At 35.9% G+C, this 15,060-nt stretch overlaps 2 protein-coding genes across 3 annotated transcripts in view; both read left to right on the top strand.

Annotated features, from left to right (window-relative positions):
• LOC124637536 (metabotropic glutamate receptor 2-like) overlaps positions 1-10,929 on the top strand; it is a 156,056-nt gene extending 145,127 nt beyond the window's left edge. Inside the window, exons 13-18 of the mRNA XM_047174049.1 lie at positions 38-196; positions 5,968-6,130; positions 6,438-6,651; positions 7,855-8,006; positions 9,606-9,717; positions 9,895-10,929. Of these exons, the coding sequence (XP_047030005.1) occupies positions 38-196; positions 5,968-6,130; positions 6,438-6,651; positions 7,855-8,006; positions 9,606-9,717; positions 9,895-10,109 (1,015 nt within the window). The 3' untranslated portion in view covers positions 10,110-10,929. The remainder of the gene's footprint in view (positions 1-37; positions 197-5,967; positions 6,131-6,437; positions 6,652-7,854; positions 8,007-9,605; positions 9,718-9,894) is intronic.
• A 287-nt stretch (positions 10,930-11,216) lies between these two features.
• LOC124637793 lies at positions 11,217-14,272 on the top strand. 2 transcript variants are annotated; one of them, XR_006985289.1, is made up of 6 exons: positions 11,217-11,494; positions 12,365-12,552; positions 12,922-13,097; positions 13,296-13,420; positions 13,681-14,164; positions 14,195-14,272. XR_006985289.1 is itself a non-coding variant. In XM_047174446.1 (5 exons), the coding sequence occupies exons 1-5, from the start codon at positions 11,268-11,270 to the stop codon at positions 13,865-13,867; spliced, it is 903 nt and encodes a 300-aa protein (XP_047030402.1). In that variant the 5' UTR covers positions 11,217-11,267; the 3' UTR covers positions 13,868-14,272. The 2 variants fall into 2 exon arrangements, 1 of the variants encoding a protein (XP_047030402.1); XM_047174446.1 differs by having other exon boundaries at positions 13,681-14,272.
• Positions 14,273-15,060: the final 788 nt, after the last annotated feature.

The following is a 15,060-nucleotide window of genomic DNA, read 5'->3' as shown; positions in this document are numbered from 1 at the left end:
TTTAAAAATGATAACAATATAACTTTCTCTGCAACAGCTTTGTATGTGGTGTGTGGGTGCGTCACAGTTCAACGCCAGTGGTCCGAGCCAGTGGCAGAGAACTGTCCTATGTGCTGCTAGCTGGTATCCTGATGTGCTACCTCGTCACCTTCGCACTCGTCTTCAGGCCTACTGACATCCTCTGCTCTATACAAAGGTAAGAAATATTATTGTACGAAGTAAGGCATAGAACATACTTAACTCTACAACCAACAAATAGTGTCAAACTTATGAGTAGGTATATATCTTTATTGTAAGTTGAGAAAGCAACGTGCAACTAACTTGACGTTTCAAGAGAGCTTTTGTTAATAGGCTTCTATTTGAAACAAATTATCATCGGCTGATTTATTGTACCTTAGCATAGGCCTCCTTTTATACAAGAGGAAAACTTGTTACCCCTAAAAATACAAGCTTTATTATGTAAGTAGGTAGGCTAGGATAAGGTACGAGAATAGATCACCAAGCTTGTTCAAAGCTGATTGGCATCAAAGTAAAAATACATTATTGATCTATTTGCTTGGACAACAAGGGGACTCTTAGCAGAATAAATAGTTAGTGCTAAACATAGTATCGTATTATCTGTATGTGCGTCTAGTATACAAGCTGTTGATTTGCATCCGTGCCATATTCAAGGACGTAATTATGCTAATGCTCGACCCAAATCAACAAAAAAATTGGTACGTAATTTTTTTTTTCGGAATTCCGTCAATGTCATCTAGCCATATTTAAAACTTGGCGCGTGTGTCACTGGCCTTAAACCCGTGCTGCGCCCTCACACAAACGCAAACACAAAGCATACGCAACGATTATTCATAATTTTCATTCATAAAATTGGATTACTTCTGAAATACTACGACATTACAATGGCAAAAAAAGCAGTGCATTTTATCTATTTCCCGTCTTCTGTAATTCCAATCGTTTATTTACGTATTTTATGTCCTCCTCCTGAAGTATGGCACAAATGCAAATCAACACATTGTATAATATGTTGTGCTTACATACCTACTTATCATGATTTAAACTCAACTCAAGTCCCCAAATATTGAACAATATCATCAGCTGTCATGCTAATCATAATCTTAACATTTTAAATTAAAAGACAAAGTATTTCCAGAATTAAAAGACAACAATATAATTTTCTTTAGCTAATTTTGCTGTAAAATTCTCCCAGCTATAAAATGTCTTCGTTTAATTTTTTGTCGCCACAAAAGTGTTTGTCCATTTCACAGACTATTTATCTTGTCTGTGGTCGACGCAAATTAAAAAATCGAGATTAAACTTCAATATTATTCTTTTAAAATCACCTTTATTACATAGCTGAGAATAATGACACAGTAAGTGTGTTGAAAATAAACTTTTTGAATAAAACACTTAATTATAAGAGAAACAATACTGAGCAAAGCTAACATAAAACCAAGAATATTAATTCCAAAGGCTAGATTATTTTCAAAACCTAGGAATTAAAATATAATGTTAGAATGGCATTCGTTTCCCTGAGCTTAAGAACTAATTATAAACTGTAACGAGTAGGTGCTTTAGTAATGTTGGTTACTTTGTTTTAGTTTATAGCAGTTAATTAAGTTTTTCGTGACTGTCACTGTGAGGTTGGAATCGTGCCTTCAATAGGAATGCAGGCAAAGTATACGTTAGAATTACCGTAAATTACTGTGATTTAAGAAACGGCCGAAATATGAAGTAATTTCGAAAAAATCATGGATGCATTGCTTGAAAAATCATAAATGGTCATACGAAAACATTATGCCATTGTAGATGACCTAAATAATTGAGAATGGTTTGTTGTGGAAGAAAACAATATTACATATTCGTGAACGTATATTTTTTCATATCAATATTTTTTCTTGAGTACCATTTCTTACTACATAAATACAATTTATTTTGCTTCAACGATGATTAACACTACAGAAGCAAAGAAAAGCAAATAATAATTTTCCTAGCTCACAACACAATGTAGGCTATAAAAAAGATTAATACGAGCAATCATCCGCCCATTGCTAAATATAGTGCCTTTCTTTGTGAGAGAACTAGGCTAAGAGCGGCTTGCATTAAAAATAATATATTACAAACTCTTGAGACTTGAGACTGTTTGTCGTGAATGCGGAGAAAAGGGAAATTCTTTTTTCTAGGCTTCTTTAACAGCACTTTTATCGATGCGGTTTAAGATCTTTTAAGTCGTACAATAAATTGTCGCCCCTCAGTTACCAGAGAGCAGGTCAGATTCCAGCTCTGGCAGGTACCAATGCAATTTTTATGTTGCATCTAAATTTTAAGCAAGGCTTTCTAAATATCTTGGGTTCAAATGACTAATTAAAAGTAAAAGAAAACGTTTTGGGGATAACAGTACTATAAAGATTGAAATCAGCGACCCGCATTGAGCAAGCGTTCATGCTCAATCTTTTTCTGTGTGAGAGAAGACCTGTGCTGAGCAGTAGGACGATAAAAAGGCTGATAATGATGATGATGTGATCGTACAATACGGCAAAGTTTAGAAATGGATTTTTTAGGCCAAAAGCATGTGTATTGTCATGCAACTAGGTCAAGCGTGAACCCTTGCAAAGGATGGACTGGTGATAAACAAACAATGTTAAATTTTAGCCAAAGGATAGGGGTATACAAATAAACCATGGTGAAATTGCTTCGAACAACACCCATTGTTACTCCCATACCTCATTTCAGATCCTAAACATAAACGACAGACATCGTTTATCATCATCATAGAACATTTACATGTCAAAAGCAAGGTGCTATGCGAGTTAATTACAAAATAACTCGTATCATTAATCACCAGAATCGTACCATTATAACCTATGACGTTGAATTTAGTTTCACTAATTAAATGTATCATCGCTGGGCTTGTGGCCACGCTGTTGTTTACACTAGGTAAATAAGTGAAGTTACCAAAACTTTTCAATTCCATAATTACTTGAATTTTCATGGTACACTATCTCCTTTGCAAAGCATTGCGAATGCTGAAGCTATACTCATATTATTATAGAGCTGAAGAGTTTGTTTGTAGGTACGTTTGTTAGTCTGCACGTAAGCGCTAAACTGGGAGTTAGGTACTTGTCCAATTCGAAAAAATACAGTGTTAAGTAGTCCATCGAGGAAATGCTTCTTATTTGGCTGCGCCCAATAATTGTCGTGGGCCACAGGTGCAACCACAGTCAGAAGGTAGTTTCAAAATACTGAACAAACAAACCAATTCACCATACGGAAGGCAGTGCATAACTTACCTACCGTTCACGTGCTACCTGAAATATGTATGAAGTCGAAATACTGAGAGAATTTGTGACGCGATTCCACCAGCTTGGATGCCAGATGTAAACTATAAACTATCACAGAACGACTAGTTTATGTCTAGAACTCAGTTTTTAGAAGTTTCTTTTGTTGGACGAATTATTGACAAACATATTTTCCGATTTATTTAAATGGGCTTTCCATTGTTTTTCTTTTATTATGATTGATTTATTTGCCACGCTATAATAGATCAATCATATTATTCCTTCTGAGTATTGTGTATGTAATGGAAAATTGCTCTTCCTCAATACCATTGGCCTGTTTCACTCCGTTACTGGTCCACGTCTCATGTCTGTCCGGTTATTTGTAAATAATTTTGAGCAAAACCGGTCCCCAAAATACATAGGTTAAATTTCAAAAACCTGTTGTTATTCCTAGAAATCTGAACCCACACTCAACAATACCAATACGCAATACCCTTTTCTACAAAAGCGTACCAAATTCTCCGTACAAAATACAGTGTACCTTTCCCAAATCTAAGCCTTACACAATATTTCACGTCAGACATTACAGTCTGAAGGTTCTGAAATCGGGGGCAAGTGCCGACCGATTGCCTGCCGTTGGCACCAAATCGTTTTAGTGAGGGGATAGCTAATAATTCTGTCCGAATATTATTCGATGTCGACAGAGATTTAGGAGTGTGTTCGAGTGCTTTTCGAATTTCAATTTCAATGCAGGTGTTTGAGTGGAGTGGTTTGTACCTGCTCTTGTTTGTCGAGTATTGTCGAGATAATTTGTGTATTAGGGAAACGTAAGATTTAAGGAAATCTATATTATAATATATATTATCTTAAGGAAGTGATATGTTTAGACTCGATTATTAGACATATTTTATACATGCAGCAATCGCAGGACGTGTAAAATTGGACCATATTACTTGCTCTTTAAGCCCATTAATTTACATCATACATATCCGCAGTAGTAAGTTATGCTGTCTTGGGTCACAAGTCATAACGCCTAAATAGTTTCAAAAACAGAAAACTCTCCATTCCCATCACTACCAAGTTAATGCAGGTGCTTGTTTATATTTAACATGCTCTCGAAACATCGCACCACATCCTCCACACCATACTAGGTCTTATCCCTACACAATAGAGATGAATTTCCTCTAAAAAATGGTAAAATTTCTGCGCCTTTGAGGAATCATGTTATTGCACTTGGAATTTTTGTAATGGATTTGTAAAGACTGTTTGGAAGTGAATAAACATAGAAGCTTTCGTTGTTTGCACTGAAATTCCTTGAACTGACGTCTGTGGCTTTACACTACTTCAGAAGATAGTAAAATGCATCAGGATGCATTTTCTAACTAGGACCTAGAAATGGAAGATCTTGATAATTAAATTGGGAATTATCATAATATATTGTATTAAGCCACTTTATTTACAATGTTGAATTCGAACACCAGAGAGAAACTATGAGAAAATAGCAAGCTTAATTTGTTAATCTTGTGATCTTTTTTCATCTCTGTAGAAATTAATATACCTATACTGTACTTAATTTTCTCACTTCGAAGCTTATCTTTAAGTTTTATCAAGATTGAGGGGACTAACCCAAAGTAGTTTATCCTCCATTCGAATATAATCTAAATAAGAGCCAATTAATTCCAAAATCAAAGAGTCAAATACTTTGATCAAACTAAGTGAAACAGTTCAGACTTTTAGCAACTTGATATAAACTTAGTTTTAATTTAATTTATTCAAGCCTGAAAATAGAAGGTGATTATCAACTATTACTTTAACAAGACGAAGTGATTTTTAGACCTTTACGCATTAACTAAATAGGTAAACAAATATTTTAACAATAATAAAAACCATCTATTACTACTACTCTAGTTTGGTTTCTCTAATTTCTTAGGGTGGGGAAAAGATGTCCTCATGCCATTCCGTAGTTATCTATGAAAAGTATAATTGGGGTAATATTAATTTATCTTTGGCTTATTGCTTATTCCTTGGTTTCTGTATATATTTATAGATATTTAAAATATAGGTAACATCTTCTAACCACTAAATATCAAACTACAGCTCATACCCAACACAGACGATCGAACACACATATCTAGACATCCGACATGCTTCCTATTCGGACTTCCGAAGATAACCGATGTTGCCCGACCTACTCCGAACTGATTGCGTACAGCTCTGTATTACCAAGTTAAGATCTAGTTATACTTGTAGACTGCTAGTCTGTTCACAAAGTGAATGATTTAGACTGCCACTAATGATGGAAGTTTCGGCAAATAGGTAAATACGGCTTCTAGAGGAATATTTGGAATAACTAGGGAGTTATTTAGGACTATAAATCAGACTAGGAATTTTGGGAAACTCGCTCCCGCACAGTGACAGTAATGGCAAAACCCTAATTCATTACTTGTTGTTAGCAAAGAAATATGAAAAAATCCTGATATTTAGTAGGTATACAAAACGAAGAATTATGCGAACACTTGCAATTATTTATTTCACACACACACACACAATCTGGAATTAGAACTACGTAGGTACTTGATTCTTATACCAAACTAAAGTAAAGTAACTGCAAAGATGGACTAGAAAAAGCAACTACCTCACATACCCATTTTCCAAGTATCTAAAACTTTAACTGACTTGTTTCCCCCAGATTTGGCACCGGTTTTTGTTTCACCGTGGTGTATGCAGCGCTGCTGACGAAGACCAACCGCATCTCCCGGATCTTCAACGCGAGCAAGCATTCCGCCAAGAGGCCTATCCTCATCTCCCCTAGTTCTCAGCTGGCTATTTGTGCTGCTCTTGTATCTATACAGGTAATTCTGAATAAAACCTTGTCTAATTTTGTCTATTAGGTATTTCTTCTTAACTAGAGTGGACGGCATGTCTACAAACTTAATTCTAGTGCATACTTATAAGTTTTTTTAATCTACGAGATGTGGTCACTGATATAGAATTTAACAACGGTAACAGCCGTTGGAAAGGATACAACGATTTTGAACAAAATTTTGACCTTTCCCTTTCACAAAATTCTTCGTTTTCATAATCGTTCTTCTACATCAAGTTATTACACATAAAGATATATAGATATAGAGTTATTCTACATAAAGTTCCTTCATGTAGGTGCTGATAGTAGTAGTATGGATGATAGTGGCGCCCGCAAAGGCGATGTTCCACTACCCCACTCGAGAGGACAACATGTTGGTGTGCGACTCGTACGTGGACGCGTCCTATATGATCGCCTTCTTCTATCCCATCGTGCTGATCCTCGTGTGCACCGTGTATGCTGTGCTCACGCGCAAGATTCCTGAAGCCTTCAATGAAAGCAAGCATATAGGTAAGTGTGATGCTTAAAATATTATATACAACGAAATTAAATAAAAAAAGAGAGTAATTTATAGTTGTTGATAATTCAACCGTGAACATCATAGATCAAGGACTAATTTATTTTTGCCAACAGGCTGTTTTCGTAGGTACTTTGAAATAAACCTAATTTTCGGTTCGAACTATTTTCATAATTGTATCCCAAAAGTTTATTCAAAGCATAATCCTATTCATTCCCATTTTATTCACAATAGAAACTTTTCAATCTGGGCCGTTCAGCCGCCCCGATACTTTGGACGGCTGAATTACAAAATTAATATCTATTTTGTATAAAAGTTTTTGAAGCACAAATCATAATCAAATTAGCTCAAAAGTTGCTTCAATTGTGTTCCGAATTTCTAAAATTACCAAGTTAGATAACTTGAAAAAAAAAGAAAAATCTTAAAGTACTTTTTTAAATCTTCAAGAGTTTTAAGAATTTCAGAATGAAACTTGCTAATTTCAGATATGCAAACAACTTAAATACGTATTTAAAACTCACGGCTTTGGTAAGGCGAAAATTGCCACCAATGTACCGACTCCCAGATCCCTTAAAACGTTTAAGTTATCATTATCTCATCTGATCAACTCTAAATAGAAGAGAAATACCAGTCTAATACCTACTTACATACAATCTGCAGAACAAACATCAATAAACAGACGTACTGACATAATAGGGGATCTATTGTAGTCCCCGTTGTTAACACAATGCAATCTGTGGGCTTTCACAGCCGGCGTCAAAGCAAATCATACTGCAATGCTGGTACAATTCGTATTGACGAAATACCGTATAATTAGGTTCATCATGATCAATATTGATGTCAGCTGTTTGTTTGTTTGTTATCTGTGTCTCATTAGCTATTGTATCTAAAATTGATTTGATATTCAACTAATGTGATGTTTCATAGGAGCCTACAAAAGCCTGTAATAAAAACATTTGTTCATCTAACTAGGGCTGAACATTAAAATATACAATCAAAGTACCTACTGGAAACTCACTTGGTTAGCACAGCCACCGCACAGAGGTCGTTCCTTCAGTTACTATTTTATAGACTGGAATTAGTACTCTCTTATGTATTCCCTCCCTTTACTCCCTATATTTATCCCAATCCCAAGTTATCTCTTTATGTGCTCCCTAACATAAGGGTAAGCTTAAAACTCTTTGTAACTTCCCCAGGCTTCACGATGTACACGACGTGCGTGATCTGGCTGGCGTTTGTGCCGCTGTACTTCGGCACGGCGTCGCACGTCCCGCTGCGCGTCACCAGCATGGCCGTCACCATCTCGCTCAGCGCCAGCGTCACGCTCGTCTGTCTCTTCTCGCCTAAGGTAAATATTCCTATCTGATTTTATAATAGACCTTAGGTAGGCCAGCAACATAAACATCAATTTCCTTAAAACTACTTTGAAAGTTGAACCTAAACATTCCTAGTAAACAGTTGTTGTAAGAAATCTGACGTTAATGTTGCCGCTGAATTTGGGCCTTTATCGAAATTAGATCTTATAGTCTCCAACATGGAATGCTTTCAAGAACTAGCTCCGAGGTCAGAGAAGTAATTTTATACTAAGACCGAAGAGACCGAGAAATTGTAATTTTTCAAGGCAAGTTGGACTTCTAAAAACGGACACATGACCCTACGATCACGATTGGCGTAGTCATGCTCGCAACTTACATAAAAAATAAAGGTTCTTGAAATTGATACAGAAAAACGCCTTTATTTGGAACTTACCCAAAACTTATGTAACCCACGTAGTTCACAAGCTTCCGACGTTACAAAACAAAACACGACGGTATTTCATTCGATTTCCTCCACTTTATAGAGAAACAAACGAAGGAGATGTATGTGTAAACAAAAATAAAAAGGGCAAGTTGAAGTAATATGTTGGCGACCTCTCACGGGTCATTGGAGCGAGATCAGCGACGGTCCACCAGTCACGGAATATGTGGACGGACCAAACTGAATTACAGCCAGATCGACATTTTATATCACGCAGTTAAACAGTATCGACGATTGTAAAAGGGAAATGATATAATTTGTTAAGCTGAGTGAACCCTTTTTTCGCAAAAATCGGGTTGGAGCAAGATTTTATAAATGATAGTCATTTTATGTATACCAAAATATCCAGTACAAATGACAATAATATCGTAAAAATTGTGGCCTATTTTGTTTTGAGAAAGACTGGACAAACTTTTTCAAATTGAATTTAAAACTTTCTCATCCCAAAACCGCTTCAAAAATTCAATAAAAAACGTTACATTGGATATTATTTTCATTTTTATTAAACAAGTGGTCCACTTTCGTTTCTCTTCTACTCAGTAATTAAAATGTCAAGTAGTCCGATTAATCAAGGCCCTACTTCACGGTGTAGGCCGTTCCAAATATTTTTTTTTATTGTAATAAAAATTTCCGATATTTTTTGTGGTCGCTTGAATAGCAATTTTATTCGAAAAGCCCTGAGGTTTTTTCAATGGAACATATGAAATGGATTTACAGAACAATATATTTTTGTAGGAGAGTTCGACTTTGTGGGGTTTAAATTGAAAGCACTATTGGCTTAACCACAATTTGTGCGGCATTTAAAAATATATTGTGTTGTTGTTGTTTTATTTTGCGGACTAGTAGTTTACATTATAGGCTTTAGGATGCACTTTGGATCGTATTAGGGTCCTTTCAACTTATGCGTTTCTTGACGGCCGGCTGCGGTTCCAAAGCGGTGCGTTAGACGTACGGCGTACGGACGTTCCTCTTTTTTTCATACAAAAAGCACGGTCTGGCAACAGTCCTGTTGTCGAGCGTTCGAACTCATAAGTTGAAAGCGCCCTTAATCCTCTTCTAACATGTTGTCCTTCTTTTCTAGGCATCAATAGCTAAAACAGGGTAGCCTAAAATATGATGATGTCTGATGTATAACATATATTTTTTCCAGTTGTACATAATCCTGATTCGGCCGGAGCGCAACGTCCGGCAGAGCATAATGCCGGTCCGGTACAGCCGCAAGCCTCCGCCCTCGTTGCCCTTGCCTCATCCGCCGACTAAAAGTAAATATCGTTGTTTATTATCTTGCTTAGTTATAGAAATAAAATAATTTCTGAGAACTTATTGGATTACAACGATTTGCTAAAAGTAAAAAACAATGATTGAATTAAAAGTAATTTTGTTCTTACGTACCGCAAGAATTATGAGATTCACAATTAATTATGTTTTCAAAATTTCAGAGCCTCCAACAGCTAACAAGGAGACGCAAACAGACCCCGCGGACTTCAAACTCCTCAACGGACAAACAGTCCAACTGAAGAATGATGGAGATAAGAAACATGAGGATCCGCCCAAAGAGGATAATAAAACTCAATGTAACAATATCAAACAAACTAATGTGAATGATAAGTCTAGTCATACTCCTGTAACCAATGATAAAGCAGATACCTTATAGCAAAGACATTCTTCCCGCTCCCTTCTCGAATATTCCAAAAAAAACAACAATATTAGTTTTAAAAAGAAAAGTTGCTCATGCAAATATAAAGAAAGAAAACCTGTTATAGTCTAATGACCTTTTATATTAATTACAAGCTTTTGATGTACATAAAGAAATACGCTTGAAACATATGGGTATGTAAATAATTGTTAATAATGTCTTTCTTATTCTAGTCATGTAAATAACGATTGTAAATAATTATATCGGAAAAGACATAATAGTGATGTTTAATGTATATAATCGTAAATGTATTAATCATGATAATACTGTTAAGCTTATCGTTTTATATATTAAATATTTAATGTAAGTTTTTGATTAAGTACAGTGCATAGTATGTGCAGCGGAGAGCCTTGAGCCAGGACAGTAGAGACAAAACGCTTAGTGTAAATAATTTTAAATTTTCTAATTGTCAACTGAATTTAATCTCTGTAAGCAACTCTATATTTTTACTTACATTAAAATTTACATGTTAATTAATTGTTATAATTATGAATGATAAGCTACGTTTGTTGTTAAATTCTATTTTGTTGTTAAAATTATTTTCATCAAGTAAAAATACAGAGTTGTCACTACCTGCAATATGACTATATCATACATATCATAAATTTTCCAATACTACATACGGTATAGTAGGACGATTCTGCTTAAAATTTTAACGTATTAATTAATGTTGTCGCTACTGTCTTGCTCTTCCTGTACATATTATCCTTAATTTATAAGAGAAATAATAACGTAAATCTTTAAGAACTTATTTACGGAAATAAACAGTTTGATGTTACATATTTCTACCATTTATTTCCCCCCCAAAGTCTCCGACTACTAAATGTCTGTACCTATCATATTTTATAACGTGAGATAGTGTCTCAAAAAGAATCTTCCCAATATTGCCATACCAGTATTGATTTCATCGAAAGAAATAGCTGACTAATAAACTGCGCAAAATATAATAATTAGGTACGAGATATAACAACTACCGCTTCTGAAAATGTAGGCACTGCGATTAGAATTCCAGTTCCGTAATCAATGACGTTCATTACGAACGAGTATGTGCGCGATAAGATAGCTACAAATACGATTATAATACCAAGTGAGTCAGTCGACGATCTGTTGTCAGCCATGGGGCCTAAAATTAATGATGTAGAAGTGAAATTTAACGTAGAAGATAGTTTTGTACTTGCTGCTCTACCGTATAGGAAAGCTAGTTATCAACGAGCTAAAGAGGCACAGGATAATGCAGAAACTCCTCAGATTAGAAGTAATGAACCAGCAATTATTGAACATACGGATGTTGGAGGACCTTTAAGAGTTTCTACAAGAGCTAGATTCTCTTACGAGTTGGACAGGTAAGCAATTCCTGATATTTTTGATATTGTGAGTGAATTCAAACAGACACCTGTAATAAACGCCGTTGGTTTTGTTTGCATAGATTATCTTGTATAAACTAATAAACAAGATAGTGAGAAAGCAGTCAGGTCTTGTGCAATAAAATGTTCATATTAATCTATGTTAACAGAGTGAGTTTATTTGTTAGTTAAGTTTTCACTGCTCATAAAATAGCTACACTAATTAAGAAAAAAAAATTGCGTGGGGCCATCCCAGGTCTTCTTAATAAAGGTTCAAGTTTCTTTGTATGTTGAAACCAGGGAAATAGCCACAACGTTTTACTTGTATATAATACCTACATATATATATAATTTTTTTATCACGACTCAATTAGAACGATACGGACAAGGATAAATAAAATCCTGAAAAGGATATGAAATGTTTTGCCATTTTGGAAGTTGTGATAACCATGTAGGTCAATGCGCAGTTAGATTTTAAATATATTTCATGCGTAAATTATTCCACAACATGATCAGCACCTATATTATAAATCGAGAGTTTGTCGATATATTATGCTTGAATGCGTTTATTTCCGGAAGCGACTTGAGTCTGGTTGAGAATTTTTTTCAGTGTTAATAGCCTATTTATAAGGCCGTGGTTCCACTGAGGCGGAGACGCGTGGAGCGGAGAGGAGACGTGTGGGTATCAACCAATCACATTACATGCAAAAGACGAGATTTGGATTTCATGTAATGTGATTGGTCCACCCCACACGTCTCCTCTCCGCTCCGCGCATCTCCACCTCAGTGGAACAGCAGCCTTAAGAAAGGCTTCGAACTTATAATTCGGCTGCGATAAGTACCTAATTACAATTTACGAACAAATTGCAGATACAACAAGAATGCCTTATTAATATTTGAAGGGAACACGACAGATGTTCCTTTAAGCACGGAAGATGATGCAGACGAGAGTGATGATATGAGCACGAAGTTCAAACGTACTTTTGAACAATATCGATTTGAAGTAGAAGTCCACAGCAATCTAAATGATGATGAAATTGCTAGCACTTGTGACAGATGTAAGTAATTGTTATCGCTTACCTTAGATTAATTAGCATTTTAGTTTATTACGATTACATTGTAAAACGTCTGAAATAGGGGATATGACCGTGTATTAATGCCTCCAACGTGTCCGGGTATATGATGAGCGAAATAATTTCTTTAGGTAAGCTACAGAAAAATAGCTGTAAGCAAATAAATTTAATAATCCATGACAATTTACGATATAGACTAAATTGTACGACCAACTCGCAGCACTCCCTCCTTAGAGTATACTTGTATCAGTAACACTGGCTCAGCTAGCGTTTGGCTTCATCTGGGTAGAACCCTAAAAAAAAGAGGAAAACTAATCACACAGCAGTTGACAATAATTTTCTTTTATTCTCCAGTCTTCCAGCAAGACTTTACAGATTACGGCTGCGTAGCAGTGATGATGCTGGCTAAGACGAGACGAGGCATTGTGGAGACCAGTCACAGCCCTAGAAGTGAATTCGGCGTGATGCGATACATGTCTGACCTACTACCGCCTACGTTACGGGACAAGCCTACTATTTACATCGTGCAGGTAATAAAATAAAGACAAAAAGACTAATTAATCATATATTATAATTAAATAAAGAATAATTAATCGAAAATATATCTTGCATATGCACGAGAACCCAATTCTTTTAGAAGAACATTAGGTATAAGTATCTACTTAATATAAATCAATATCTTTTTTTGTTTGCAAGTACTGTATAAGACTTCCATCTATTAATTACAGACTGAAGGTTACTATTTGGTACCTCGAGCACGAGTCTGGTCGACACTGCCGCAGGACAACCTGGAGTTCCGTCTCCTGGTCCCCAACGTTTCATCTCCTGATGTCAGGGGCCAACGCTCATCTGGGTACGTTACAAATAAGAAAGTAATTTTTAATAGTCACCGTGTGTTATTCACAATCAAAACAAATCTGAAATCGAAATTTTTTGAATGGCAAAAACATGATGAGGCCCAGAAGAACCAAGGAAAAGAGTATACTAAGGCTAAGACTGAAGGTTTCAGATCGGCTTTTTAAAAAGTTCAGTGGTTATGCATCCCATTTTATTTCATATGCCATCTTGGGGCAAATCATCAATTTTTATTTATGTACGTTACTTTACTTTCAGAGCCTGCCTCCTAAAGCATATAAACGAGAAGCTCATGAGCCTAGGAGATCAGACAGACTTCTGCACCCTTCTTCAAGATGCTGTGAATGAATTCGTGCACCAAACGCCTACGCTCCATGGTCAGCCTTTCAGATTATATTCGTCTCTCACCAAAGAACTGAGACTAGTTAGGTCCCCTGAGCCTTGAGGTCTTGATAAAGGAATTTGTGTTTGATGTTTGTTATTTTGAATTGGTACCTGAAATATAATAATTTTTTAAATCGTGTTTGGAATAGATAATGTGCACGCTTGCCTAGTCGAAGAAGCTGGTTATTCTTCGAACGTAAAGAATTAAAATAACCAAAAGAAGTAAAGGGTTACTTACCTATCGTTTGATCGAATTGTCCTCTCCAGAAAATAAATATTGAGATTTCTATTGCTCCCAGTTTTACATCATTCATTTTCTTGACCATCAACGACCACAAAAATGGTAGTTTAAAGATGCTGAAGACATTCTGCTTTCCTGTAAATAAGGTCAAAGTACGGTTTCTGTTGATTTGTGTCTGTGAATGTTTTATTAATGTGATGTAAGTAAATATACCATTCAACTATAGTCTCAAATATTTATTTATCTCTATAACCTTGTTTCAAATCAAACAGTCAGCATCTTATTCAGTAATGAAGATATCAATAGGCAGGCACCTACAAAGAATTTACCGGCAAATAAAATGTAGCTATTAGGGCTTTCACTAACACTAACACTAACACTAGGGTGATCACGGATATATTTTGGTCTTTTTTCAATACCGGTATTGACGAGCCAATACCGTGATTACGGTATTACAATCTTTTTATAATTATTGTGGTTTGTTGTAATAAGTAGCAGGAAGTCGTATTAAATAAGATAAATAACTACGTACTCGTAAGATGTATATACTGGTAATATTATTCTCACACTTTACACTTGTGTGTTAAGCGCCAACTTTTATCTCCAGCATACCTCAACCTTTCTTAAACAACTGATTTCTTAATCGGTCAAGCGAGCCAAACGATGTTATTGTTTTGTTAGTCAGTAGTAAAGAGACATCTCATCACTAGGATGTATCGCCAATCTACTTGGCAACGCTGCAGGGACTCCAAAACAGACCAGATTTCAACCGAGTCAAAGGCCTTCTCATAGTCCACAAATGCTAGACACAGTTGAAGTTGAAGAACAGGATAACAACAGTCCTACTCCACGTCTCTGGAGTTCTTCCTTCAAACAGGACATCGTTAAAAGCTTCTGGAGCTCCCCCAGTACAGGCTTACCTCCTGCTTTTAATAGCTCTGTTGTAATGCCATCCACGCCAGGGGCTTTTCCATTTTTGAGCTGTTTCAGAGCGATCTCGATTTCTTCACTGC

The sequence above is a fragment of the Helicoverpa zea genome, chromosome 16 (assembly GCF_022581195.2).
Source record: "Helicoverpa zea isolate HzStark_Cry1AcR chromosome 16, ilHelZeax1.1, whole genome shotgun sequence".
Taxonomy (NCBI): Eukaryota; Metazoa; Arthropoda; class Insecta; order Lepidoptera; family Noctuidae; genus Helicoverpa; species Helicoverpa zea.
The sequence above is the reverse complement of the archived record's forward strand: the minus strand, read 5'-3'. Positions and strand labels throughout refer to the sequence as shown.

Coding starts and splice junctions, on each gene's coding strand:
- LOC124637793 (XM_047174446.1), top strand. CDS start 11,268: ATGGGGCCTAAAATTAATGATGTAGAAGTGAAATTTAACGTAGAAGAT. Junction 11,495..12,364: donor TTCTCTTACGAGTTGGACAG/GTAAGCAATTCC, acceptor AACAAATTGCAG/ATACAACAAGAATGCCTTAT. Junction 12,553..12,921: donor TGCTAGCACTTGTGACAGAT/GTAAGTAATTGT, acceptor TTTATTCTCCAG/TCTTCCAGCAAGACTTTACA.